Here is a 25132-nt window from a genome sequence, read left to right on the forward strand (position 1 = left end):
GTTAGAGGATGCAGGTGCCTGTAACTTTGAAGGAATTGTAATTCATTGTCAGACAGGTCTTGTTTGTGGGGCTGCAGCTCCTTGGCTGGTGGTGTTTTTTTCATGTAAAGCAGTGTTCTTGAAGGTTGTTTTTCCTGAATACCTCACAGATGTGGAGGACCTGAGACCAGCACTTACTCTTCTGAGCTCCGCAATCAAAGACAATGACTCTGAAGCCCAGAGTAAACAATTCTCAGAGCAGCTGCTGAACATGACTTTAACATTTCTGAACAAGCAAGTCAGGGAGATTCTCATTAATACAGAAGGTAAGGGTCTTGCAGCTCCGAGGCTCCTGAGCCAAACGGTCATTACTGATATATTCTGGAATGACACCAACATTTCTACAGTATGAAACAAGAAAATGCATGTAAAAAAAATAAGCTGATTTCTATAACTACAAAGAGTCATGGTACGACCCCTCTCAAACCTTTCTGATTAACTGTAAAGGATAATATTTATAGTGTGTCCTGTTATTCATTAAATGCATAAAGTACGTGCTAAAACAGATCATTCTTTTTTTTTTTGAAAATTGTTTTGCATATGTTACATCCTCTTACCAGAGTTGAATGAGGACCTGCAGAAGTGTGTTGATATTCTGAGCAACTACATCTCAGAGCTGCGCACCTTCATGAAGAAGTTCCCCCGGCCCCAGCCTGATGAGAACGAGCCCTGGCAGGAATGTGATGGAGGCCACTTGGAGATTGAACACTTGCAGGAGTGGCAGAAGCTCAGCTCTGCTGTAAATACATTCAATTAGCATGCACTGGCATCTTAATGTAACATGCAAATAAACCATGAAACTCAGCGAGTCCTGAAAGGGAGGCTTTATACCGTCAGCATTTTCAGAATGTTTAATTTTGTATCTGTCTAACGCACTGTTATTTGTGTTTTTGTATAATACCCCTTAGCTACTTGGACCTTTGTTTACCAGGCCTTCTTTTAAAAAGACTTTGAAAAAATACAGAATTATGAGTTGAGATGGTTTAATAACACACCAGCTGTGTTCCTGAAATGAAGTATCTCCCTCTCTTGTCTTTTATTTGTGCCTCATTCTAGGATGTTATTCGCAGTGCTATCATGAGCAATCGCATCCCTGAGGCCCAGGCCTTCTTCAGGTCTCGGCAGAACAAGGCAGAGAGGCTGGAAGAGCTGCTGCAGACGGGGCTCAACTTGGCGTATGAATGCCTGTTAGGGAGAGAGCTGAAAGAGGCTTCAGAGCTCTTAAGAAATATGGTGGGTAATGCAGGAGCAGCTGCCCTGCAGATGGGGATGCAATTAGCTGTCTTGTTTCAGCATACAGTTTGCCTTCCAGATGTTTGAGGCTGCTGCTCTATGTTATCAAAGCCCTGACTTTCCCCATAGTTTTGCAAACTTAAGGGTAACACTCAAAATACAGTTGTTTGTGCATCATTTCTGCAGCCTCCTATGGGAGACGTGTGTTTTTTTCTTCCTGCACATTCAGTTGTAATGTTTTGTACAAGTTAACATCTACTGTATGTTTTTAAAAATTGCATTATCTGCAGCTGTAGGCTAGCACTGTGATTCATAAAGTTTTATTTTTTTGTTTAACAGGGATTCAGTGTGAAGAAGCAATTGCACAGTATATGTTTCTATACAGATGATAGAGATCTGCGGGATTTTTTGGTAAGATTTTGTTTATAAAAAAAATGAATAATGCTTTTATAAGTGTTCTATATGTACTGCTATTCTATTCAATCAAATATTCAGACACACAGGATGAGCATGTGTCCTGAGCAATAATTGTTTGCATAACAAAAAAAAAAAAAAAAAAAAAAAAAATATATATATAATATATATATATATATATATATATATATATATATATAGATATATATATATATATATATATATATATATAGAGGTTATTATGAGCAATAATACACTCCAGAATACTGCGTGAAAATATTGCGCATAAAAAAACAATAGTAAGTAGACCATGATTGCTGGTTTTGAGTGACTCTGTCACGTTTTATGCCTTGTCAGTGTTTTGCTTTTGCTTTCTTTTGTTTAGGTGGACAATTTACAAAAGCAAAACTATTTATCAGACAGGGAAATTGCCATGGTGGAGTTCATTAAACAGGTTGAAGGACTGTGTTTCTCACCAGCAAAACCAACTAAAGACATCAAGCCCAATGTCATGTAAGTAATGTGTAAAATTGTAACACACGGTGGAGATAATACTTCCAGTACAGCCAAAGATGTGCTTGCCCTCTGTAAGGTCTAGTGATATACTATACTGTGGTCTGTCCTCTGCATTCTATCCTCATTAAATCTATTGGTACCACCAGTAGTGGTGTCATTTTCCAAAAGTGGACAAGAAGTGTTCTGTATAAAGAATCACCTTTTGAAAAATAGCTTTGATGAAACAGCAATATGTCAAGTATTCCACACTGCAATCGCTGTACATTACATACGCTGTTATTGTTTCCCATTGTGATTATTCCCCTGAGTGCTTTAATGAATTCTGAAATGCTGCAGATCTGTGAATGTGATTTGAAGGTTGTCTGCTAATTTGAATGACTCAATCCTGTTCAGCTCGAGGATCGCTCCTTCTCCTGTAGATTGTGTGCAATCCAAAGCAATTCAGCCCAGACAGCCCGGAAGAGGCTGATATATTTATGATATTAATGAAACACTTCAGCACTGGATTAGCTTTCCAAACCATGTATGTGGAGACCAATCAAGTTAAAAAAAAAATATTTATAATAGCTTTTGGAATGTGTATAGATTGGCTGCATAAGTAAGCCAGACTTCAAAACTGAAGTAGATTTATTCTATATTAAACAATAATTTATTTTCTGTTTTGTCAGCATTCGGCTTTCTAAATCTACTGTAGTCAAGTACTCCATTATTGTAAACAATAATTAACTGGAAGATATTAAACAATAATTAACTTGAAGATATAATTCAATTTTCTGGGAAAATAATAAATCACAAGATTGAGTCTTTGATAGGGATAGATTGCATAAGCAGTAACTGAGCAGGTGTTATGTCATCTTAACTTATAATTTCTGTGTATGTGCCCTTATCAGTAACATCCAACTCCTAGAAAAATACAGATATGATTATCTCAGAACCAATTGAAATAGTCACTTGTTGAGTTTAAATCAATGTTGCTTACACATTGAACTGTGTTGGTGCTTTGCAATGATTGTATATACTGTACTTCTCTATTTTAAGACCTCTGCAGATGCAACAATATGACCCAAAATATAAAACTATTCTTGACAAAAGCTTGAACTCCCAAGACCACTTGCAGCACACTGAGATTTCCACAGTTTTGCTGGACTGGGCAAGATGGTGGGATGAAAACATTCAGGAGACTATCCTTCTTTCAAGAACGTCCAAGGAAGGCAAGTGTTAAGCACTTCCATTTGCATGGAAGAGTTGATGTGAAATGCACTCCTGTAGCCCCTGAGGATGCATAGTAATAACAAAACTCTGCTAAAGACATCCCAAAGAAAGCAATTAAAGACTGAACTGTGAGGTCTGTGTGCTGTACTGCATGTGTCAAAGACCCCAGCCTTGCAAGCTGATTTGCATGGATCAATATACAGAGAATTATTACTAAGGAAGCTGTGACACGCATGGATTAGTTGGCTTTGGTGTCCACTGAGAAGATTTGAACAGGGGCAATGCTTTTAACTATCTCAAAGGTGTGATGTCTTGAAGTCATGTTCCTTATTAAAAAATAGCACCTGTAGACAATAGGTACTCGGATATAAGTAATTCCCTTTAAAGTGTTTTAAGTTATTAAGTAAATGGAATAAAAAACGTGTTCATTACGCAACATAAATCAAAGCATCCCTCGGGTGCCCTTGTTTACACAGTTATTGAGAATCAAATAATAACAATCTGTGACAGTGGGATTTTAACATAGAGCTAGTTGTGGTCAAACTAACTTAAAAACTTTTATTTTTATCCTTTTGATGTAATATGATTTTGATTTCACCTTGCTCATTTCCTTAGAAATGCATCAACTCTGCAATGAACTGTGGAGTTGTTGCCCGTTGTGCGCACCAGCAGTTCTTAAGAAAGGGCTAAGGAAAGTGTATGTGGAGAATCACTTGCATTTGCTGGTTTCACAACCTATTTGTATTGTCGGTTTACAGACTCGGTACAGCAGCACGACAGTAAACATGTCAGCTTCCCAGGTGAAAGGAAAACTCGCTTCCAAACGGCTTGTAAACCCGTCAGCGATTTAAATACCTGCTGTGAAAAACCATCTTCAATGGAATTACTCGGAAAACCTCTGGGTCTGCCATACCAGAGCAATGACTTCTGTGATTGCCTCCTGCACCCTTATCTGCTTGTCACTTGATATCAAGTGTTATACGTTTCCAAAATGTCCTGAGCCAGATATTATACCAACAAGTCTAAACTTGAATGTGGTTTTATGCAAAATCTTAGATCTCAGGATTTTTTTTCTTTTATTCTGGACATGTTTTTCATTTTTATAGTGTGTGTGTGTGTGTGTGTGTGTGTGTATATACAGGTGATTGAACCAGACAGTAAGCACTAATCTTTCATTCAAATGGTGGAGTTGCGTGGTATGGTAACTACACCATTCTAATACAAGATATTAATAAAATATATATATATATATATATATATATATATATATATATATATATATATATATATATATATATATATATATATATATAATATATATATATAAATATGTCTCTTGGTTTATGACATCACTTAAACCCTAGATGGAATTATTTTGCTGTAACTCACTGAAACACTGAAAATCTATTATTCTCTCTGTATTTCTGCTCAGACGGTATTCCTTAGTCAGTATGCAATATCCCTGAAGAATTCTGAACCTTTTTTCAAAAGTTTGATAGTTTTGAAGCTTCTCATTTCTGTTTCATATTTCAAAGATACTGCTGGAACATTCCTGATCTCTGGAATCTCTGGTTTCTTTGTTTGCTGTCAAGAGTATAGTAAATTGTAGTTTGATCCCTTGTATGCCATTCCGACAAAGTGATTATTTGATGTTTCATTTGGGATATACTTTTCTTCCAATAAATCCTGCTGGACCGTTTTGGGGGAAAAAGCAAAAACAAACGAACAAACAAAAAATGTTGGCAAACTGATTATTGGCAACCAGGTACTGCCAGTTTAGTTCAGGGCATTTCATTTGAAGTTCTACAAATGCTTCTAGTTGGAATGTCACCTCACCACTGTAGCCCACTTGCAGATACTGAGGACGGAAGCTCAGTGACCGCTGCCAAGCCCATCTACTCTTTTTCATCTGCTGAAACCAATGAATGGATGTTACCAAGATATGAAACCCCTGAGGCAAATTCATTATCTGCATCGCTGTTGTTTTGTTAATTTTTCTGTCTATTATTTTATTGCTTTAGGTGTTTGTAAGTTCGTTTTACCTTAAAAACTTTTGATTGAAAGTCAAAGTAGCAGTTCATGATATGCCTTTTAGCTCTTTTTAATAGATCTCCAATCGATAGTATTGTTAAATGAACTGTGTCTAATCTTTTATTGGGGACGTTACCTGCTTCTTGGACTCCCAAGACATTATAGATCAAGGTCTGCTTGTACCATTTCAGTAATGTGTGTGTGTGTGTGTGTGTGTGTGTGTGTGTGATTTTGGTGTTTTTCAGGTCTGCAATCCTGTGATCCTGAAGTCCTGTGGATGCACCTCACATCTCTCCACGATCAACAGAGAGTCCATGATTGGGTTGAAACCTTCAAACCGCTCGCTGACGAGCCTTCAGATCAAAGCCAATGGCCAGCCTTGACGGCAGAAATTGTCAATCACTGCACACTTTGCAGCGGCCGCATGAGGAATGAAATACTAAACCTGCTGGCAAGGTACGCATTTCATAGCACAAGCGCCCACCCGCAGAGCCAGGCTACTGCTGAAAACGAGTCTAACGAGTTCTTCTCAAAACACCGTTACCAAACTGACCTCGTTCTGATGGACTTCCCTTTGAGGCTTGATTTGATATTAAACTACAGAAGATCATCTTCTCCAAAGTTGGTGCAATATTTCATACCAAGATTATAGTTCTGGAGTAAATTATTGGGAGTTTAAAAAATAAAAAACACACACACATGCACTACTGCTGCCTTTTCAATCATTGCACCTTTATTGTTCAATTGAGCACCTGATTGTCAGACACCACAGCTGTAATGAGTTTTTTTTTTTTTTTTTTTTTTTTGCGCTGCACATTGTGTCCCTGTGTTTGCATGCACTCTGTTTGCTGTTAAAAATGAATATTTATTAACTGTTTTACATGTCATCGCATTCATGCTTTCACACTTACTGCCATCCCTTCCTGTGTGTCCCGAACAGGAGGGGAGTGTTCATCCCGTCTGAACGAGCTGATTTGGAGAAACTCCTGGTGAGGCTGGGCCATGCTGGGGGGGTGATGCAGGAGACTCAACCCGTCCCAGGGTATCACTCCTCTGACGGGTTAGACTTCCATTCACACTTCATCCACTACTGTCTGGAGAACAGCTTGCGATACCTGCTCTGTGTCTATCTGGAATACTACCAGTAAGTGTAACAAACCCTTCCTGTTTAACTTAGAGCTGCCTCGTACAACTGCATTACAATTTAAACGACCAAGAAAGATACTGTTCGAGACATCCTGTGCGAACAGTAACGCTTACAGAGCAGTACCTGCGTGCTTCAGGGGCTTTATAGAAAACACACGAGTGTCACAATTATCGTATTGCTCTATTAAACAATAAAATTTTTGAGGCTCTGATTCTCTTTCCAGACTGGTTGAAGTAAGGGATTCAGATCACTATCTGTCCAGACTCTGAGAGAATAGAAGAACCAGTTGTGTCTGTCTGTAAAGTGGTCCAGTCATCTATTGCAATGGCGGTAGATCTCCAGGAAGCGCTTTTCAGTAGAGCAGAACAGTTTTAACAATTGCAACTGATGACATTTTTCTAAAATAATAAGCAAAGAGCTACTTCCATTTTCTTGTTCCATGATGTTTGGCTGCTGCCTTTTGAGTTGCAATTACATTTTCGGTTTGCATGCACATCGTAACACCAGCCTCCGTACAGCAGGGGTGTTCCGGGGGTGACTTGATCTTTGTGGATTGTAATTGAACGCACTTCTGTTAAATCTGGAAAACCATATCTCCTACACATGCCATTCTTTCTATACATGCGAAGCCAGCTGACTTACAGAGAAAGCGATGATAATTCAGCTTTGCAGTCGATGGTAAGAAAATAGACAAAGACTTCTGAAGCGTATCGTCGAGATGCTTTTTTCTTTTTTATAGAAATGGCAGGTCACTTGACTTCTTTGTAAGTAGTGCATTTCTAAGATGTACCACTGTGATGTTTCAGAATATTTTTCCGCAAATTTGTGTGACACTTAGGACAGGTTTTTTTTCCCCATAACTGCAATTCCCAATGCAGCCTGACATTGATAAATTAAAGCCTAATTTATTGTGTCTTCCTAGTAATTAAACTTTTCCACATGGGTAAATCAGAGCTGTTATCTTGTACAATAATGTGAAGTATTGTTCTTTCTGATCAAAACCAGTTTGCACAGCGCTGGGAGTTTGAGACGGTGACATTTCAAATGCCTTCCCAAGTGTTGATCATTTGAACTAAGTTCATGCAACAAGCCCTTGGGGCTCATCACATCACCCTCCATGCTGCCATGGATATGCACATTAAGTGGTTTAACATTAAATATAAATAAAAAAGCATGTGTTGCAGAAACCAGAATGCTGTCGGAGTCTGTCTCTCACTCTGGTGTTCTCGCATTGCTGTGTAACAAGCTGGCGGAGAGAGATGAAGGCATTGCCTCATGCTTTGACAGATAATTCTGCAGCAATTTATAAATGTGTAACACATGTTGTTACCACGTAATTACAGCATTCCTAAAATCAAGCGGTACACAAATGCAATTTGAATACTTTCATATTGCTGTAGCTCTACAAAATAAATGATCCTTACTCCTTATTTAGAAAGGATATTTCAATGCCTTTGACAGTGGTCTGTGGTATGAACTAAGAATAAGAACCAGACTGAAATAACCTAGCATTTGAGAAGATTAAAAGGAACTAGTCTTGGATGAAAAATGTTGGCCAGAGGGCTTCAGTTTCACAGTGAATACATAAATCTTCTTCTTAATCCCTGCTCCCTGCACTTCCTTTTTATATCGAAACACTTTGATATAAAATGCAGAGAAACAAGAGCTTCTTGATTTGTGTCTGGTGGTGTCTTCAGAGTTTGAAGTGGTCCTTCTCGTTACCGAGCAGAATGTGTTCAAGCTGCTGTACAGAGGTTCGTGCGTGGCGTGATCTTGAGAATATGTCCTATATGTCCATATTCTGTCTGTAAACAATGGTTACAAACATCTGGAACATTCTGAAATGCATGAGCTCTGTGAAAACATCTTTCTTTGTTATGGTAATTGTTTCCTTGTGCATATCTTTGCTGAGAGCTTGGCTGTAAAATCCCAGGTTTATTCAAGGTGTATGAAACATGTGGACTGTGTGGTCAATTAACCCCTCGCACTAACTATAGTAAGGTGCACTTTTGTTTTCTGCTTCCAAATAAAAAGTCAGCTGTTTTTAATGTGTTTTTTTTTTTTGTTTTTATATAGCAAAATAAATTTAAAAAATATTTTTACTAAGTATGGAAGCAAAATCTGAAACAAAAATGGGGCTATTACATAGTTTGTATTTTTGTAAGCTGTTTTTATATTGTGTTTTTTTTTTGTTTGTTTGTTTTTTAAGGCTAAACCAATCCAATTGTCCCATTCTGAAGGATGAGGATTTGTATGAAACACACCCCTGGTTTGAGCTGTTAGTGAAGATACAGGAAATCATCAAAAACCCAAGAGGTAAGGCATATCGGGGGTTAAAACTATGTTGAATGGCAGACCATGTCTTTGTCAGTGTTGTGCAGTGTCTACAAATAGAAAAGTCATTCTGAAGGAATAACAACCCCGATGAGAATCCAGAGTGTATTGACTGTCGGCAAGGACGAACCCCTAGGGAAGCAGCACTTGATGAAAACCCATAGCAGCCTGTTAGGAGCATTGAATTATTTGTGACTACATGTATTACCACATACAAAGTGTGTCTCAGAAATTATTTCTGCAGCCACGTGATGCCTGTTTCCAGGCTCTGAGCCTGTATAACTACACAAAGGAAGCTGCAGGGCTCCACCAATCATTCGCAGTCCTGATTTATAATGTGAGCAGACAAATGAATCAATTTACACAAACTGAAAGTGAAGGAGCACAATGCTTGTTGCATTTCAGTACAATGTAGCATTAACTGTACTGGTCAGTCTTTCTGGTCAAAACATTTGCAGCCCGCTTTATTTAATTCAAATCTCAATTACTTATATAAAAGACTACCGTTGCCTTAATGGTTTTTTTTATGTGCTCAAAATCGAAATATGTTTGGCTGCTTTTTACAAAAAAAAAAAAAAAAAAATATATATATATATATATATATATATATATATATATATATATATATATATATATATATATATATATATATATATATATATATATATATTACTTCAGTAATACAAGAGAAACAGTTTACCCCTACAGGACCTGTCAAAAAGAGCTGTATTATAATGCCACTATGGATGCACTATATCAGACTTCATCATGGTTGCATTAATGTGTTTTTTGTTGTTATTGTTATAGACCCCAGCATTATTTTTCAGTCCAGCCTGACAAATGCCCAGATCCTGATACCCAGTAACCAGGCCAGTGTGAGCAGCATGCTGCTGGAGGGGCACACCCTGCTGGGCTTGGCAACCATCATGTTCGCTCCGGGAGGCTTTGATCAGGTGCACTAAGCTGTCTGCTTCTCTCTGCAGGGCTACAGAACACACTGCAGCAGTTGCAAGAAACGCATTGCTTTACTGATCCCGCGTTGTCCGTAACGTGTCAGTACACAACACCGTCCTGATATTTTTATTATGTGCATCATGGGATATAATCAGCTGGGTAGTAAAACAACAGAGAACATGTGTCAGCTTTTACTGTGGGTGCGAGGAGAAAGAAGGTCTGAGTTCAGTTAAACACAATGGTACCACAGCACAGGATACAGCACAAAATAAAAGTAAAAGCATCTGCATTCTAAACAGTGCTGTATATGAACTGTGTTTGTACATAGTTGAGTTGTAATAAGAGGCGATTGCTATTCAAGTCGTAATGCAAATGCCAATGGAATTTCATAAAGGATACGAGAAGCTTTTAATATATATCAGCTGTTGTTTTTTACATTTTATTAAAACAAATTGCCTACTAAAGCTGATTGGATTATTTATGTACTTGTTTCCATATCCATTTTCAAAAATGACCTTTCAGAGATGTGTTCTGATAGATAATGTGTTTCAGAAGACGTTTTATTTGTGGTTGTTGTACTCGCCTTGACAAACAGTTTGCATTCTGTACATGTATACGCCTGTATAGGGAGTTGATTGAGCAGCAAGCTAAAGCCGCTGAGATTCAAAGTCATTAGCGAGACAGATCTGTACAGTGCTCTGTGCCTGCAGGAATGGGTTGTGATTCTTCTTCTTCTCTCTTCTGTAACACATCTCGTATCGTGTTCGATTCCAACAGGTTGTTAGTCCCAAAGAAGAGGAAGATGACTCCCTGTGGAAAGTGGACCCACAGCTTCTGAAAATGGCCTTGGCTCCCTACCCCAAACTGAAATCAGCGCTGTTCCCACAGACCACTCCCAGAGGCATCCCGCCCCCGGATATCTCTGTCTATCACCTCGTCCAGGTACCTGTGAGACTGTCAACTGCAAATACATGTCTTTCAAGTGATATAACAAGCAGACTATGCCTTTTTATATGGTGATTCAGATCATACCAACTCAGATCATCTGCTGTAGTGGACAAGCTGAAGAAAACGCTGAACGTGAAGATCTAATTAAATACGTTTCTCCTGCTTTTTGGAGCAGTTTTGAACTCATGTCTTCCCCTCCTGTTTGGCTGCCTCGGGTAACTCAGGCTAACCTGGTTGAAATAGCCAACAACCTTGAGGACTGATAAAAAGAGAACATGTCAAGATGTACATCAAAGTTGGTGCTTCAAACTTCATCGTTTTAACAAAACAAATATTGCAGAAAATAAAAAGTAACTTCCAGATTTAAAGTTGAACGGCCTGATGCATGCATCTTTATTCCTGTTTAAATTAAAGCCTGGATAGATGTTTAGAGAAATATTAACTGTGTATTTATTTGCCTCACCACCCTCAGAAGATGGCATGTCTTCAAAGCTGTTTAAAAGTGTGCTAATCTCTAAGCTATAGGCCATGACATCTTTTGCTAATCACCTCCCTTTAGGTATAACCTGGAGGGAAGGTTAGTCATTAGTAAGCAGAGCCTAAAGGGAACAGATGTCTGTGATATATAAGCCTTCTTGCTGTTTGTCACACTTGGAGGATACAGGAATACATAAGCCTTGCTAGCTAAATTAACCAGATAAATGAACACTGGCAGTGTTATATCAGACAAGCAGCGATGGGTGAATATACAGTAGTGTTCTTGCTGTTAGATACCATATTTATATAAAAAATGACATCAAGAGGTCTGTCACAGAAAGCAACTACTGTAGAGAATAATTATATTGTGGCTAAATGGTTTTCCCTTAAAAGCAGCATTGTTCTTGTTACCCCGTACCTACTATATGCTACAGCTTGAGAACCTCTTGCAGTCGTGTTAAATCTCGCCATGTACTTATCAGAAGTGCTTGAGGTTAAGTCATGGAGACCATGATCAATCTGCACAGCTGGTTGCAGTGAGATTCCGTCAAGCATGCTGGGTGGGTGTAGCTCATGGCGTCTTTATCAGGGCAGAGGTACAAGCTGTGTGCATGCTTGGCCAGGGGCTTGTATGTTACTAAGAGACCTTGTTATATCTCTTGCAGTCTTTGTTTCCATTTGATCCTTCAAGGCAGTTTGGGTGGCAGTCAGCCAACACTCTTGCGACTGTTGGTATGTATCTCTCTTCTGTAGTGATACTCAGGTAAATGGTAACTGGTGTTGGGTGGATTATTGCTCAGCACTGAATTCTTTGGGGAAGATGCACTCACACATATACAGGGTCACCAGCTTTAGATTTGAAATAGCTAGTGGTATACTGTGTGTTGCTGTTATTACTGTTAATCATCTTCTTTAAATTTGTTTTGCACATTCATGACAGATACATCGAGCGAGTTGCCCCACTTCTCCTGTCTTGATCTTGTGAACAAGTATGCCATTACCGAGCGCTTGGATTTCCTGTACTATCTGCGCCACGGCCGCCCTTCCTTCGCTTTCGGGACCTTTTTGGTTCAGCAATTATCAAAAAACAATTCTACTGCAAGGGAGCAGTAAGTACAAGACCATACAGCCTCCTAGGTTTTGCATAGGACATTTTTTTTAAATATTGTAGTTTCACTAAGAGTCAGAGCATTTGGAAGGTTTAAATGTAGATTTTGTTTTTGAAATACTGGTTTGGTTAACTGTTCTGCATGTTTTTTATGTCCGTTATGGAGCATTAACCACCCAGAGTACAGTAAATGATGGTTTGTTTGTTTCAGAATGACACAGGCAGCCATGGAAGCATATAAACTGGGTCTCCTCTACTTTGACGAGTCTCCAGTGGCTGCGGCATGCGTTTGCTTTTGTGAATTACTGGGTCTCAGCAGCCTGAAGTTCAGAGTTGATTTAAAAGTTGCAAATTTGATCCTGAAGCATTGGACCAGAAGCACTGAAGAGTCACAGAACACCTTGCTTAGAGAAGCTTTAGGTATTTAAGCATTACCATGCATGTTGCCTGCTTATCTTTTGAAGGTGCAAGACCCCATATACTTTATATAATAATGTAATTATAACTAAGGTATCATTAGATTATGCAGGAACAGTCCTTATCAGGGTCTGTGGAACCAGCGGACTGTAATTAGTGCAGGCAAACGATGCCTTCTGTGGTGCAAAGCAGCTTAGTCTTGCACCCTGAAATGCCCATTATGCAAATTTAGTGACATAACAGTTTTGACCATCAGTGTGTTCTTGGATTATGTAGATGTTTCAGTGAGTAGCAGGTCATTTTCTCAAGTTGTCTTATTTTGTTAGCATGCTGTATTTGATTAGCTATTGCTTGCATGCACTCAGGATCCAGAATTTTATGGACATGCTACTGCCTTTACTGCTGCTTTTCATAAAGGCGTTTTGTGTTTTTAACGCACCACAAACATATTGGTATCCCAAAGCAATCCCCAGAAAAAGTTTGGATGGCAATTGTTTGTTTTCAAATGTGCTCTGTGGATTTTTGTCTAGACTTTTTACTTTCTTTTGTTGAAGCTGAAAAGCTGCATAAGCTTGTAGAGACTGAAAAACAAACAGCAGAAGAGTTATTGATCCATCTTGAAGCTGCTATGCTGGATAACCTTGAGAGAAGGAACATTAGCAGGTACAAGCTTCCTCGGAGAACCATGACAAAAAATCATTAGTGCAACAAATCCCTTTATATTTTGTTGATCTCTGTTCAGCCTAAGAGAATACTTATAGAATGTTAATTTGGTAGTGAGAGATGATAAAATGATTTTTAAAAGCCTTAGTTGTTGATCCTTTAATATAAACAGAGAAATGTTTTTGAGTCCTGTAATCTGTTGGTTTTCCTTGCAGGACCTCATATGAGTCTGGTCAGGAGTGGTCTCTGGTGGCTGAGTTCTGCAGGCTTCACGCTGTGACCCTGAGCACAGCTTACCTGCAGGACTGTGCCAGACAGAATGAGTGGCTGCAGTTCCTCACCTTCATCCAGCTTCACAATTACCAACCAGAGCAAGTGAGTAGATCCTGAAAAGCACACTTCTCTTTACTTAGTGACTGCGTTAGGAGTCTAATTTCACACAATGCATGTTTATGAGATGACACGCAGGCACTGAAAAAGACTTCTAATCAAAACATTTGTCATTTAACTTGTCAGGTTTCTTATACTATATCTAAATTTAACACTATTGAGTGTTTTAATATTTATGGGCGCATTCCTGAAATGCAATGGAATACTTATTTGCTTTAATGTCTAAGAGTGCTGTATTTAATACCAGCTTATATTTTATTTAAAAAAAACAAACAATAAAAACAACTTTGAATCAAAACAGAATTTTTTTTTCCAGTCAATAAACATTTTGGAAGGGAGTCGAGTCGGTGCACAGATTAGAATGAGTAAAAGAGCTGGCGCTGGGGTGACTGAAGGTTTCAGGGAGAGAGGTGGAAGGGAGTGTTGGATTGATTCAAGGGGATTTTCATCACCGCGGGGAATGCATTTTAGTACAGTTTATTCATGAGTGAGGCTGTTGCACACTGTTAGCTTCACAAAAGCAGCATGGTTCCTCTTCAGAACTTCCTAAACCTTGGTTTAATGCATTCAAACCTGCATGGGTTCATCTTGGAAACATCCTTCATGAATAAAACATCGCCCTGTAGTTTAAACTAAAATAAACTGATACAAGCTGTTCTTTTTTTATAATTTCAGGAAGTTAAAGAGCACAGACATTGGTATATGTTGAATGTTGCGGCATGCTGCCATTTGAATTGCTGTTTGTCAGTTTTCATCTATTTTGTTTAAGGTAAAAGCACTGCTGAAGGAGTTTAGCCCGGCCCTGCAGGATCACCTCTCTCTGGCTTTTGAGAATCTGCAGTTTGTGCCTCCAACTGATGAAGAGAACGATCAGGGACACCCGGAAGCTGCCAGGCCTGTCCTGCAGAACAAGAAAGAGAGGCCCCATGATCTGTTCCAGGCGCTGCTGCTGAGCCAGGACCAGCCCAGCCCGTGGCGCTATCTTCTGTCCGAGGCCATGGGTCAACACTGCCCTGTCCTCAGTGTTCTGGCTGCCTGCGTTCAGGTAGTGAAGAGTGGCATTTCTATAAATGGTTATGGTGCATGTACAGTAAATATATTATATGGACCACACTCTGTGTGTGCTTTTCAGTCTGAACATCTCTCTCATTAGAACTGTTCACACCATTCTGCTCAACTGCTCTGGTGACTGCATTTTAAGAATAAACCTGCAGCTCTAAGTGACTGGAAACCTCCATTACTTTTCAAAAGCCACGGGATACAATCAGATTAACAAGGAAGGTTGTTTTTGTCTTGCCACCAGTGCACTCTGATTTTTGATCTTGCCGTTTCTTTGAACGGCTTGATGAAAGGGTACGAAAATTCTTTCATCATCATAATGATAATTCTAACTATAACAATTCAATGTATTGCAGGATTCTGAGATCCTGCAGTGTCTCTGCGTCTGGGTTCTTTCTTCAGTTGATGATATCACAATTGCTGAAGCTACAAGCCACATCCAAGAGTCTGTGGAACACCATGAGTGGAATCTCCATGACCTGTCACTCATCTGGAAGGTTCTGGTGAGAAGACAAAGAATTAAATCCCTGATCAGAGGCTTCCAGCTCTTCCAAAAGGTAGGGTGTTTGTCTGACATGAATGAAGATGACCTTTCTTGACTTGCAGATTAATTAAACTCAATAAGCTGTTAACATTCAACACACTGATGGATTTGTGGGGTGTTTAGGAGGAAATGGTTTGGTATAAAATCTATACCTGTTCCTGTTTTGCTCCCCCACCATTACAAAGCTGTTGTACACAAATCTTCAGATCAATCTAGCAAGCCGTTCTGAAGTTATCAGCTTTAATAGAAACAGACATCCACGCACCGAAACAAGAACACATAAACAGACACTATTGTGACAAAATCCCATTGTTATAAATTCTTAAAGTACCATGAAGGGTAGTGTTGGATGTGCATATAACTTCCATTGCAAAATGTTGGAAACGTTTACAATATCAGTATCTAGAATTTGATCTTTCTTCTGACTTCTCCTTTGTAAATTCACAGTATGTGTATGTGTGTGTGTGTGTATGTATGTATGTATGTATGTATGTGTGTGTGTGTGTGTGTGTGTGTATATATATATATATATATATATATATATATATATATATATATATATATATATATATATATATATATATATATATATATATATATATATAACTAAGTATATAAAGCTATAACTAGCATAAGAGAGATTGATTTTGTAGGCAGTGATCCAAAATGAAATAAAATGTGCTGTTCTTTTTAGGACTCCCCGCTAGTGTACATGTTGCAAATGTACGAGCTGTGCAACGATTACAAAAACTACCGCGAAGCAAAGACCAAGCTCCTTGAGTTCCAGCAGTGCCTGTTCAGTGTAAGTGTTCACTGCAGCAGGTTTTTGACTTGAAATGCTTAAAAATGGGATGGAGGTTAATGTAATGCCATAACTGTAGCTAAAGGTACGTTATTGATAGGGTGGAAACACAAAATGTTAATGTGCATAATGCATCTGTTGTTCAGATTAATCTCTTGTGAGCTTAATAGAACAGAATCAGACTCTCAACTAATCTTCTGGCAAAGAATGGATGCTTTACTTAAAGCGAAGTGTCTCAGTGAAAGGTTTTCTTCCTAGTGCATGCTAAGAAAAAGAAGCACCTTTCATAAAAAAAAAATGTAGAGAAAATAGCGAGGTTAAACATTTCAAATATATGGCATTTATAAAATACTGCTTGGAGGTAAAACATTTTGCGATTTCAATTAGGGTATATAACTAATTCGCAGTAAGCCTGTAATCCCCACGGCAGACTGTGCTGAAAGACAGATTGCTGCGTTTCTTTCTTACTGAAACAATGATTCAGTGAGTCGTTTGAGAGGTTGACCTTGTTTGTCTCGAATGAAAGGCTTTCAGGGAGACTTTGGTGTGCCATTATACAAAGGAGAGGGAATGTATTGTTTGCAAGAGTGGGTGTTTTGTGAAGGACTAAATATGGAGAAAACACCTTTACTTCACTTCAAACTTCTAGCTATCAGAGAATGTGTTTGAAGTCCTCAGAGCCATTGCTTATTACAAAATTCTAGGCAGCTCTCCACCCAATCAGTATGTCAGACTAACATCTTCACATGTGGACACAGCGACTGTGGGTCAAGGTGTTTTACTTGTTCCTCGTTCTTTCTGGTAGCTCTTATGTAGCTGTGACATCCTTTAAAAAAACTAAACCATTGTTGTATGTGCTCACAGCTGAAAACCATGAGCCCAAAGGCTCTTGCCGTGATACCGGTGCAGTGGCTGGAGGTCCAGGCATCGTCTCTCCTGCACATGATGATGCAGCAGTGTCGGACGCAGTACGAGCTGAGAAAATTGCTGCAGCTGCTAGCAGACATGGACAGCATCCTGAAAACAAACGGTAGGGTGCTAATAATGTTCAGGGTTCTGGGTAACACCGTGCACATCTCTCCACCCCATGCATATTCCAGCTGTTCCACACTATCAGTAGAGTCTCCGTCAAAGACTTTAGACCCTGCTACATTCTGGGTTTTTTAGTTGAATAGGTTCTCTGCAATTGTATTAATTGAGAATATTTTTATACAAATAGTACCATGTTAATACATGTTAATCCTTTTCTCGGCTAATAAACCTGTTCACTTTCAGAAGAGCTCTGTGATAATCTGTTGCATAATATAGCGTAATTAAAATAGTAACACATTTCCACAAATGTGATTGTCAGGTTATCAATCTAATGTCCTGCATGTATAGATGTAAAGAGTGTGCTCCCAGGTCATTGTTTTGCTCATGTTATTTATACTTCCTTTCCATCTGTAAGTCCTGTTTTGTGGTGTTTGATATGCCCCAGAGATGACTCATGATTTTAAATCTGAGATCAATGTCTGGTCCAAGGTCACTGGAGGAGAACACATTTTTATTTTTGTTCTCGTTAACATTCTGCCTCAGTTTCTGTGCATATTCAAGTCTGTTCTGACTGAATACGAGGTGTTCTGTTTAGTATGTTTCGCAGAGACAGATATGTAATTATTCTGCATGCACGGCGATCACTTTGGAAGCCTGAAGGTAATTAGCTGTCCCTTTGGAAGAGAGGGTGCTGAAACCCATCATACACGGATGGAAATTTTCTTAGTCACTGCTTTCTATTACATCCCCTTGTTTTAATTGTCTGTCAGCCACAGTAATCAGGAGACCCAGCTGCTGCCTGTTCTAGAACTGCTTTTTTTATAATTATAACTCTGTGGAATGCCCAGTGTTTATTTTCCATAACACTGATACACTAATACAGGTATCGAGGGGGAATATGTATACCTATTATATAGGGAATATATATATATATATATATATTTTTTTAATTAAAAAAGAAGCAATAACATATCCTATGGACCAGTACACACACTGAGCCTATATTTTCAACCATTGTTGTGACAGCTTGGCCAGCAGTTCCAATGGCATGTCTTTTGACTTTTTACTTTCCTTACACCAGGCCCAGATTTCAAGAAGCTGAGCATCCTGAGTGAGATATTACAGGACACACGGATCTCCATCAGCCTCCCGGACCTGGCCAGCTCCCCCATGGAGAGCCTGCAGAATGAGTGCAGGAGGGTCCTGGGCCGGCTGCTGGAGGAGGGGCTCTTCCCTCTGGCTCGACGGGTAGCTGAACTGGCCGAGCTCCCTGTGGACAGCCTGGTGATCCAAGAGGTCTGGCTCCCACTTATTATTAAGCGTTTGTTGTCTACAAAATAATTTCTTAAGTCTTAACCTTTTGTTCACTTCCTTGTGCTATGTATATTCATCTCAAACATGCAGTTTTGTTCTAGCACAAGTGTTTTTAGTTTTTAAACATGATTATCCAGGTGAGGAATTCTCTGTTTGCAAGCTCTGCTTTCTGATTGTGTTGCACTTCTTTGGACATCTATATGAAGAATAGGTGGGCAGTGTTAAATGTTTGTATTGTCAACATGATTTTGAATGAGTGAGGGGAGTAGGTTGTTCTATTGTTCCTGCATTTAGGATCTCCAGTGAAACTCAAAGCAAGCTCCAGGTCAGGTAAGGCAGAGTTAAAGAAACCACTTCCTTTTCTGATGATAAAATGCAATGTAATTTTCAGCTAATACAAGAGCTACAGACTTTGAAAGAGCGCAGGCAGTGGGAGAGAAAGGAAACCCGAATTAATTTCTGGAGGAAGTGCAACGATCAGTTTCAAAGCAACGGCATTAACAGCATGGCGGTGACCGAATTCTTCCTGGCTCAGGCTGAAGCCATGCAGATGGAGTGTCCACTGGAAACGCGGATCATGAGCCTGCAGGAGAGATGGTTACTGCTGACCATGGCTGGACACTGGCTGGCCCAACAAGACACCGTGCCTGTCGAGCAGCTGGAAGAGATGGAAAAGAGAATATGGCTGTGCCGCATTCGCCAGGAAACCTTGCTGACAGCCACGAAATTGACTGCCACGTTCTTACGCCCTGTTTCAGTTGCTGGCGACTGTTCCTTTGACGTTCTAATCAAGGAGTTCTCGTTCTCCAAGCTGGGGGTGCTAAACTGCCCAGATTACCTGAAGCTCGAGGGTCTGCCGGCCAAGGAGGCTTCAGAAACGAGGCTGGATGCCACGGAGAGAGAAGCTCTGGCTGCCCTGATTGGGAAGCTGCTGGATGGGGGGTGTATCCACGAAGCCAGCCGCGTCTGCAGGTACTTTGACTTCTTCCACCGGGATGTGTCTCTGGTGCTGCACTGCAGAGCCTTGGCATCGGGAGAGGCGAAGAGAGACGACCTCCAGCCCGCCATTCAGGTGATCCTCACTGCAGGAGCCACACTGGGGCTAGAGGGAGGCACCAGGAGGATGCCCATCCCAGGCAGTGAGTATGAGGAGACACCCATTATATTATAGGAGTATCATGCATATTTTTAGAGGACAGGAATGCATGAATAGAACCTTTTGAAGTAGGAAGTGAGCCACAGATACCCTTGCTATATACAGTAGCACATTTTTCTGTGAACCCGGTGTGTGTGTAAAGTGTAAGCTATGTATAATGCTCATGTCTGAACACTGATGTTGCTTTTTTGGAAATCTGAAGATGTGTTTTTATTTTTCAAGCAGTCCTAATATTTTATTTCTTAAGCTTTTAAAACCAATAGTGCAGTTTTTTGTTTTTTTTTTATTCCGGGTATGCATTTATTTCTGCAGACGAATACCGTGCATCTCTTGATTTCTAGATAGTGGCGGTAGGTAATCTCTCGCTCTCTCAGCAGTGAGCCTGGGCAGCTGCTCCTCCTTCGATGTGGTGTTGCAGCCAGAAGACCAGCTTATTAAGGAGCTGCAGATTCTTGCAAACGAATGTCACCATGGGAAGAATTACTGCAGGCAGGTCCTGAGCCTGTTCCAGCTCTCCCAGGTATCCAGTCGTAATATTTCCTCAATTCATCACGCTGCGTTCACAGACACTGCAGGGAAGGGAAAAGGCGACTCTTTTTGACTTGGTGCTCAACTTGTCACTAGAACATTAAATAACATAGTTGCAAATGTAAGTCACGGAAGCCTTAAGCAGAATTTTATTTTTATTTTTCAAAGAATTCTAAAAAGCACATGGCTCAATACAGTTATATAGGGAAGTTTAACTGTAGCTTATATTAACATTACATCGTGTTATTCTCCAAAATCCAGGATAGCTGTTAGTGTTCTATTCTTTCACATGGTGCAGGACTCTTCCATTGTATCACTCTGATTTGTCTGTTCAGGAGCTGGGATGTTCATACAGTGAGATCTCAGCCCAGGATTGGGAGACTGTCCTGCGGGAGGTGCTGCGCTCCCAGCAGCCCGACCGGTACAAGAGAGCCCAGGCCTTCATCACCATCCAGGGCATGGAGACGGAGGCTGTTGCAGAGCTGGTCTCAGGAGAGGTGGTGCAGGCGTTACTGAGCTCTGCAGAGGGGGCAGAGACAGGTTAAACACACGCTCCAGATTACCAGTGGACTCGCACTGCATTTCTCATGCTCCTTTGGAAGCTTTAAGCAACTTGTCGAAGCTTCTGAATCTGTGTTGCACTGTTGCATTGTATTTATCCATTGCGGGTGAAAGAGCAGCTCTCTGCAGTTAGATTTGCTCACTGAGAGTCTTTTCCTCTCAAAGTCAAGTATGACGGCACATAACTTTACTTCATCAGTTGTAGTTGTAGTCATAAAAGTATTTACTGTTTTATTATGGGTTTCTGACTGAAAGTGCTTTTAAATGATCAGGGAGGACTGCTAATCCTCCTATGAGTAAAGCAAGCACAGCCAGGAGGATAATTGGTCAATATCCATTATATTGCAGTTCTATTTCACCACTTTAGTCACTTCTGTGTGATAATTGTGCCACAGTAGGTAGGTGACTTGAGGTGATGGAGCCGGGACTGAGCGATTAGTTACTCGGCTTAAACCTCTGAATGGGGTGTTTGACACCATTATCAGTCTGTTTCAGGCTTTACTAACGCACCTGACACTTTGTAACTGCAGCTGTGAGGCAGAAGCAGATTTACGATCCTGGCAATGGGAAAGAGGCATTTCTGCAGCTTGCTAAGCTATGCCAGGACCCGAACCTTGTTGGCACGAAGCTACTGGATAAAATCTCCTCTATGCCCCACGGAGAGCTGGCATGCAGTAAGTCGCTGGGTATTAGCATTTCAATTCAATTCATTATCGCTGCTTAACAAGACTCCTTCACCAGCTTGGAACTGAGTCCTGTAAAGGTTTAGCTTGTGCATTGCTTTTAACTTTTTTTTTTTTTTTGGTTTTCGGTGCAGCGATTCTCATTAATTTGTCTGGAATTTCAGAATGAGTGATTTTAACTACTAAAAATTATTTTCATTCTGAGTTAAAAAATGATAATATTTTAATGTACAGGATAAACATGATCAAGACATATTTACCTGTCTAATACAGCTGATAAATATCACACATACTGCATTTGCGTTTGTGCATAAAAATATTAATCTAATGATTTGTCAGAAAAAAAATAGTGTAGTTGAAGTGTCTGCATTGTGTCTTTTTAGTTGTTTATTTACCAGGTTTACTAACTATTGACCCTCAAAATACAAAAAACAAAAAGACTGAACTTCTGAAATTAGAAGGCATAATGAAGTCTTCCATGTTCTGCAATGCTGTAATCTGTAGCGGTACCATGTGTGCTGTTCTCACTGTGCTTTTCTCTTGCCTAGCTGTGGATCTGCTGGTCCTGGCACATGACTGCTTCAGCCTGACCTGCCACATGGAGGGGATCGTGCGGGTCCTGCAGGCAGCGAGACACCTCTGTCACAATCACCTGGCACCCAGCGAGAAGTACAGCCTCATGGTGTGTCTCCAGTATGGGCTGAGCCCTGCAGACCTGAACAGAGCCTGGAAATCAAACGCTGTTCCATATTGCAAGATGGGGGTTATCCTTAGACCCTGAACGGGAATCAGCTTTTTATAACCCTACCCTTTCACTATAATATGAGCAAGATATAAACATCCATAGGCGTTTTTTTGTTTTTTAATATTTATTTGTATCATTTTAGGTGCGGCTACTCACTGGAATTGGCAGGTACAATGACATGACCTATATCTTTGACCTGCTGCACCAGAACCACCGCTTTGAAATGCTGCTCAGAAAGAAAGTGGAGTCGGTAAGAAGGAAATCTCGTACCTGTTCATTGTTTATAAGAAAATAATCTAATAGCATCTGATACTGGGAGAGATGTGTCCCTATATTAACACCTGGGGGAGATGTGTGGTGGACAGCAGCTTTAATATGAGAAATGTAGAAGCTGATCTTTTAAAGGTGCTTATTAGCTAGCTATCAGAATTAAACCCCACATTTTCTCTCTTGGCTTGTGTTGGAGATTTTCATTTGAAAATAAGTTGTCATGCTCGTTTGCTCAGTGTCCCTAACCTGCTACCCATCTTCAGTTATACAGGAACGCTGTTAAATGTTTCCCTGAGGCCCCTAGCTTTGGGTCTGTCTGTGCCGGTTCATATGATCAGCATGACGTTTTCTAAACTCCCCCAGTGCGCTGCTTCATTCTGATCCGACACTCCGTTAATAGCTAAAACCTACTGTATCACATCTTTACAAAAGCTTCAAGAACAGGGTACAGTTATTGCAGTGCAAAGTGTGCCTTTTCACATGTTATTGAAGTGAACTGATTGTTACAGACAGAGCAATGTATTTAATACCGTAACGTTGTTCATCAAGCAGCAGGGTTTGTAAAAATGCAGGTTTAACTGGATTTTGAATTTGGATCCCTTTGCTGTCCAAACCAGTCCAGAATTACTGATGGGTCCTCAATATACCTGCTGTTGTTGTTGCTAGAATGCCACGTTGAAGACAGCCCTGCTGGATTACATCAAGCGGTGTCACCCCGGGGACAGCGAGAAGCACAACATGGTGGCGTTGTGTTTCAGCATGTGCCGGGAGATCGGGGAGAACCACGAGGGGGCAGCTCGCACCCAGCTCAAACTGATCGAGTCCCAGCCCTGGAGTGAGTGCAGGGGGCTTCACATGACCACTGAGTGCCAGACAGTCCCTGCACCCTGCAGTGCTCCCTTCTTTATCAGGCAGCCCTTTTAACCCCACGGAACCAGTTCCAGCATGGTGTGGGCGTGGCTACCGATTGCCTCATAATGCCATTCCACTAGCAGAACACAAATAGTATGGTCTTGTTTCCTCAACTGTGGTTCCCAACTATAGTGTTCTAAAAGGGGAGTGCTGGATTATAAGACACCATTGTTGTGATCAAAAAACGAAAGTGCATTTCATCTCAAAATATTTCATTTTGGCTTCGATAGAATATAAATTGAGCTGCGAGTCATTCTGCAGTGCAGGGCTGCCAATGCAGTGCCTGTAATTTGAAAGATTTCTTTTGAATACATTTTAGATGTATTAGGAGCATAATTATAAAGAATACAAATCCAATTAAACTTTAGTGTGCAAGACTACTGCTGTGCAAACATGTGTTTATTTTTCTTACAATGAAGCTGCGACACCCGAATTGAAGAAGTCCTTGGTGAAAGTCTTGACCCTTTTGAAAGATGCAGCAGAAAGTTATTCCAAGGTAATACCAGCCCTTAGGCACAGGTGAAAATCATGCAAACATCTTCACAAAATGCACTTTGTTAGTTGTTGGATATTACCTAATGCTGTTACAGAACATGTCTTTATTGTGCACTGTGACAATGTTGTATAAGTAACACGTTGTCCACCTAGATTGTACCTTGAAAAGTTAAATGAGTTGATATTTTATCAGCATATGTAACACAGAAAGCTTATGCTGGTACTTAGAAAAAACACGAGCAAGAAAGAAACTATACCAAACTAACTGTACTAAAACTCTAAAACGACTTTCAGAATACTCAGTGGAAGATATAAAAGGCTACAACGATACTGTTCATGAGGATGCACGCTGTGACATGTTGTATAATTGAATTGAGTGGGTCTCTCATACCCCCACCCCCACAGGACTGCTGCGCCCGTCAGGCTCTGAGGTGCATCAAGCTGGCCAAGCTTGTCACCCTGCAGCTGCACTTCCTCAACAACAACCAGGACAGGAGGCTAATCAACCTGCCCAGGCAGGACCTGCTGGAGGCTATGATCTCCCTGCCGAGCTTCTACCAGGTACAGCAGCACCGCAGGGCGTTCTCCTCGCATGAGACAAGCACACCCCAGATATGATGAGAGGCAGCCCAGGAACACTGAGAAACATGCAGAACGTGCAGAGAAAAATAAGAAAAATGCTGATGCTCCTTTTAGAGTTGTAGAATATTTGTTTGGATTGCTGTACATTACACAGGCACTTTTCACAGTTCTGAAAATCTGGGGAGTCGCAAAAGCTTCCTTTTTTTTTTCAGTTGCATCACCCCCTTGAGGAATTTCAAAAGTGCACGCAAAATATCAACATTATAATGTTCTTTGGTTTCTTGCAATTTAGAGATAACAAAGTCTGTCTTAATTTCCATTGAAGGCGTTTGTTGTTGCCGAGGCTTACGACTTCATTCCTGATTGGGCAGAAGTTTTATACCAGCAAGTGATTGTGCGAGGGGATTTCACCTACTTGGAGGAGTTTAAGCAGCAGAGGCTCCTGCAAGCCAGCCTGTTTGAGGAAATATCCAAAAAGTAAGCATGCCAGCATCTTAACAGTAACAGCAAGGCACAATCGATTCCACACTGGAAATACAGAAAATAAATTAGGCTAAGTCAACCTA

General features: G+C 40.3%; 1 protein-coding gene across 2 annotated transcripts in view; it reads left to right on the forward strand.

Moving 5' to 3' along the window:
- The window catches only part of LOC121299197 (spatacsin-like), a 34302-nt gene that overhangs the window by 7353 nt on the left and 1817 nt on the right, over positions 1-25132 (forward strand). Inside the window, exons 9-39 of one of the 2 annotated variants that reach the window (XM_041226827.1) lie at positions 150-305; positions 600-778; positions 1096-1272; positions 1612-1683; positions 2072-2199; positions 3241-3413; positions 5691-5901; positions 6386-6589; positions 8802-8908; positions 9734-9879; positions 10658-10822; positions 11971-12037; positions 12246-12414; positions 12625-12833; positions 13385-13493; positions 13709-13868; positions 14653-14928; positions 15299-15499; positions 16181-16288; positions 17153-17318; positions 18402-18616; positions 19026-19773; positions 20165-20310; positions 20654-20858; positions 21410-21553; positions 22111-22244; positions 22450-22557; positions 23244-23412; positions 23909-23985; positions 24390-24545; positions 24892-25043. In XM_041226827.1, the coding sequence (XP_041082761.1) occupies positions 150-305; positions 600-778; positions 1096-1272; positions 1612-1683; positions 2072-2199; positions 3241-3413; positions 5691-5901; positions 6386-6589; positions 8802-8908; positions 9734-9879; positions 10658-10822; positions 11971-12037; positions 12246-12414; positions 12625-12833; positions 13385-13493; positions 13709-13868; positions 14653-14928; positions 15299-15499; positions 16181-16288; positions 17153-17318; positions 18402-18616; positions 19026-19773; positions 20165-20310; positions 20654-20858; positions 21410-21553; positions 22111-22244; positions 22450-22557; positions 23244-23412; positions 23909-23985; positions 24390-24545; positions 24892-25043 (5437 nt within the window). The remainder of the gene's footprint in view (positions 1-149; positions 306-599; positions 779-1095; positions 1273-1611; positions 1684-2071; positions 2200-3240; positions 3414-5690; positions 5902-6385; positions 6590-8801; positions 8909-9733; positions 9880-10657; positions 10823-11970; positions 12038-12245; positions 12415-12624; positions 12834-13384; positions 13494-13708; positions 13869-14652; positions 14929-15298; positions 15500-16180; positions 16289-17152; positions 17319-18401; positions 18617-19025; positions 19774-20164; positions 20311-20653; positions 20859-21409; positions 21554-22110; positions 22245-22449; positions 22558-23243; positions 23413-23908; positions 23986-24389; positions 24546-24891; positions 25044-25132) is intronic. The other variant, XM_041226828.1, reaches the window with a different exon arrangement.

Source organism: Polyodon spathula, chromosome 24, assembly GCF_017654505.1.
Source record: "Polyodon spathula isolate WHYD16114869_AA chromosome 24, ASM1765450v1, whole genome shotgun sequence".
NCBI lineage: Eukaryota > Metazoa > Chordata > Actinopteri > Acipenseriformes > Polyodontidae > Polyodon > Polyodon spathula.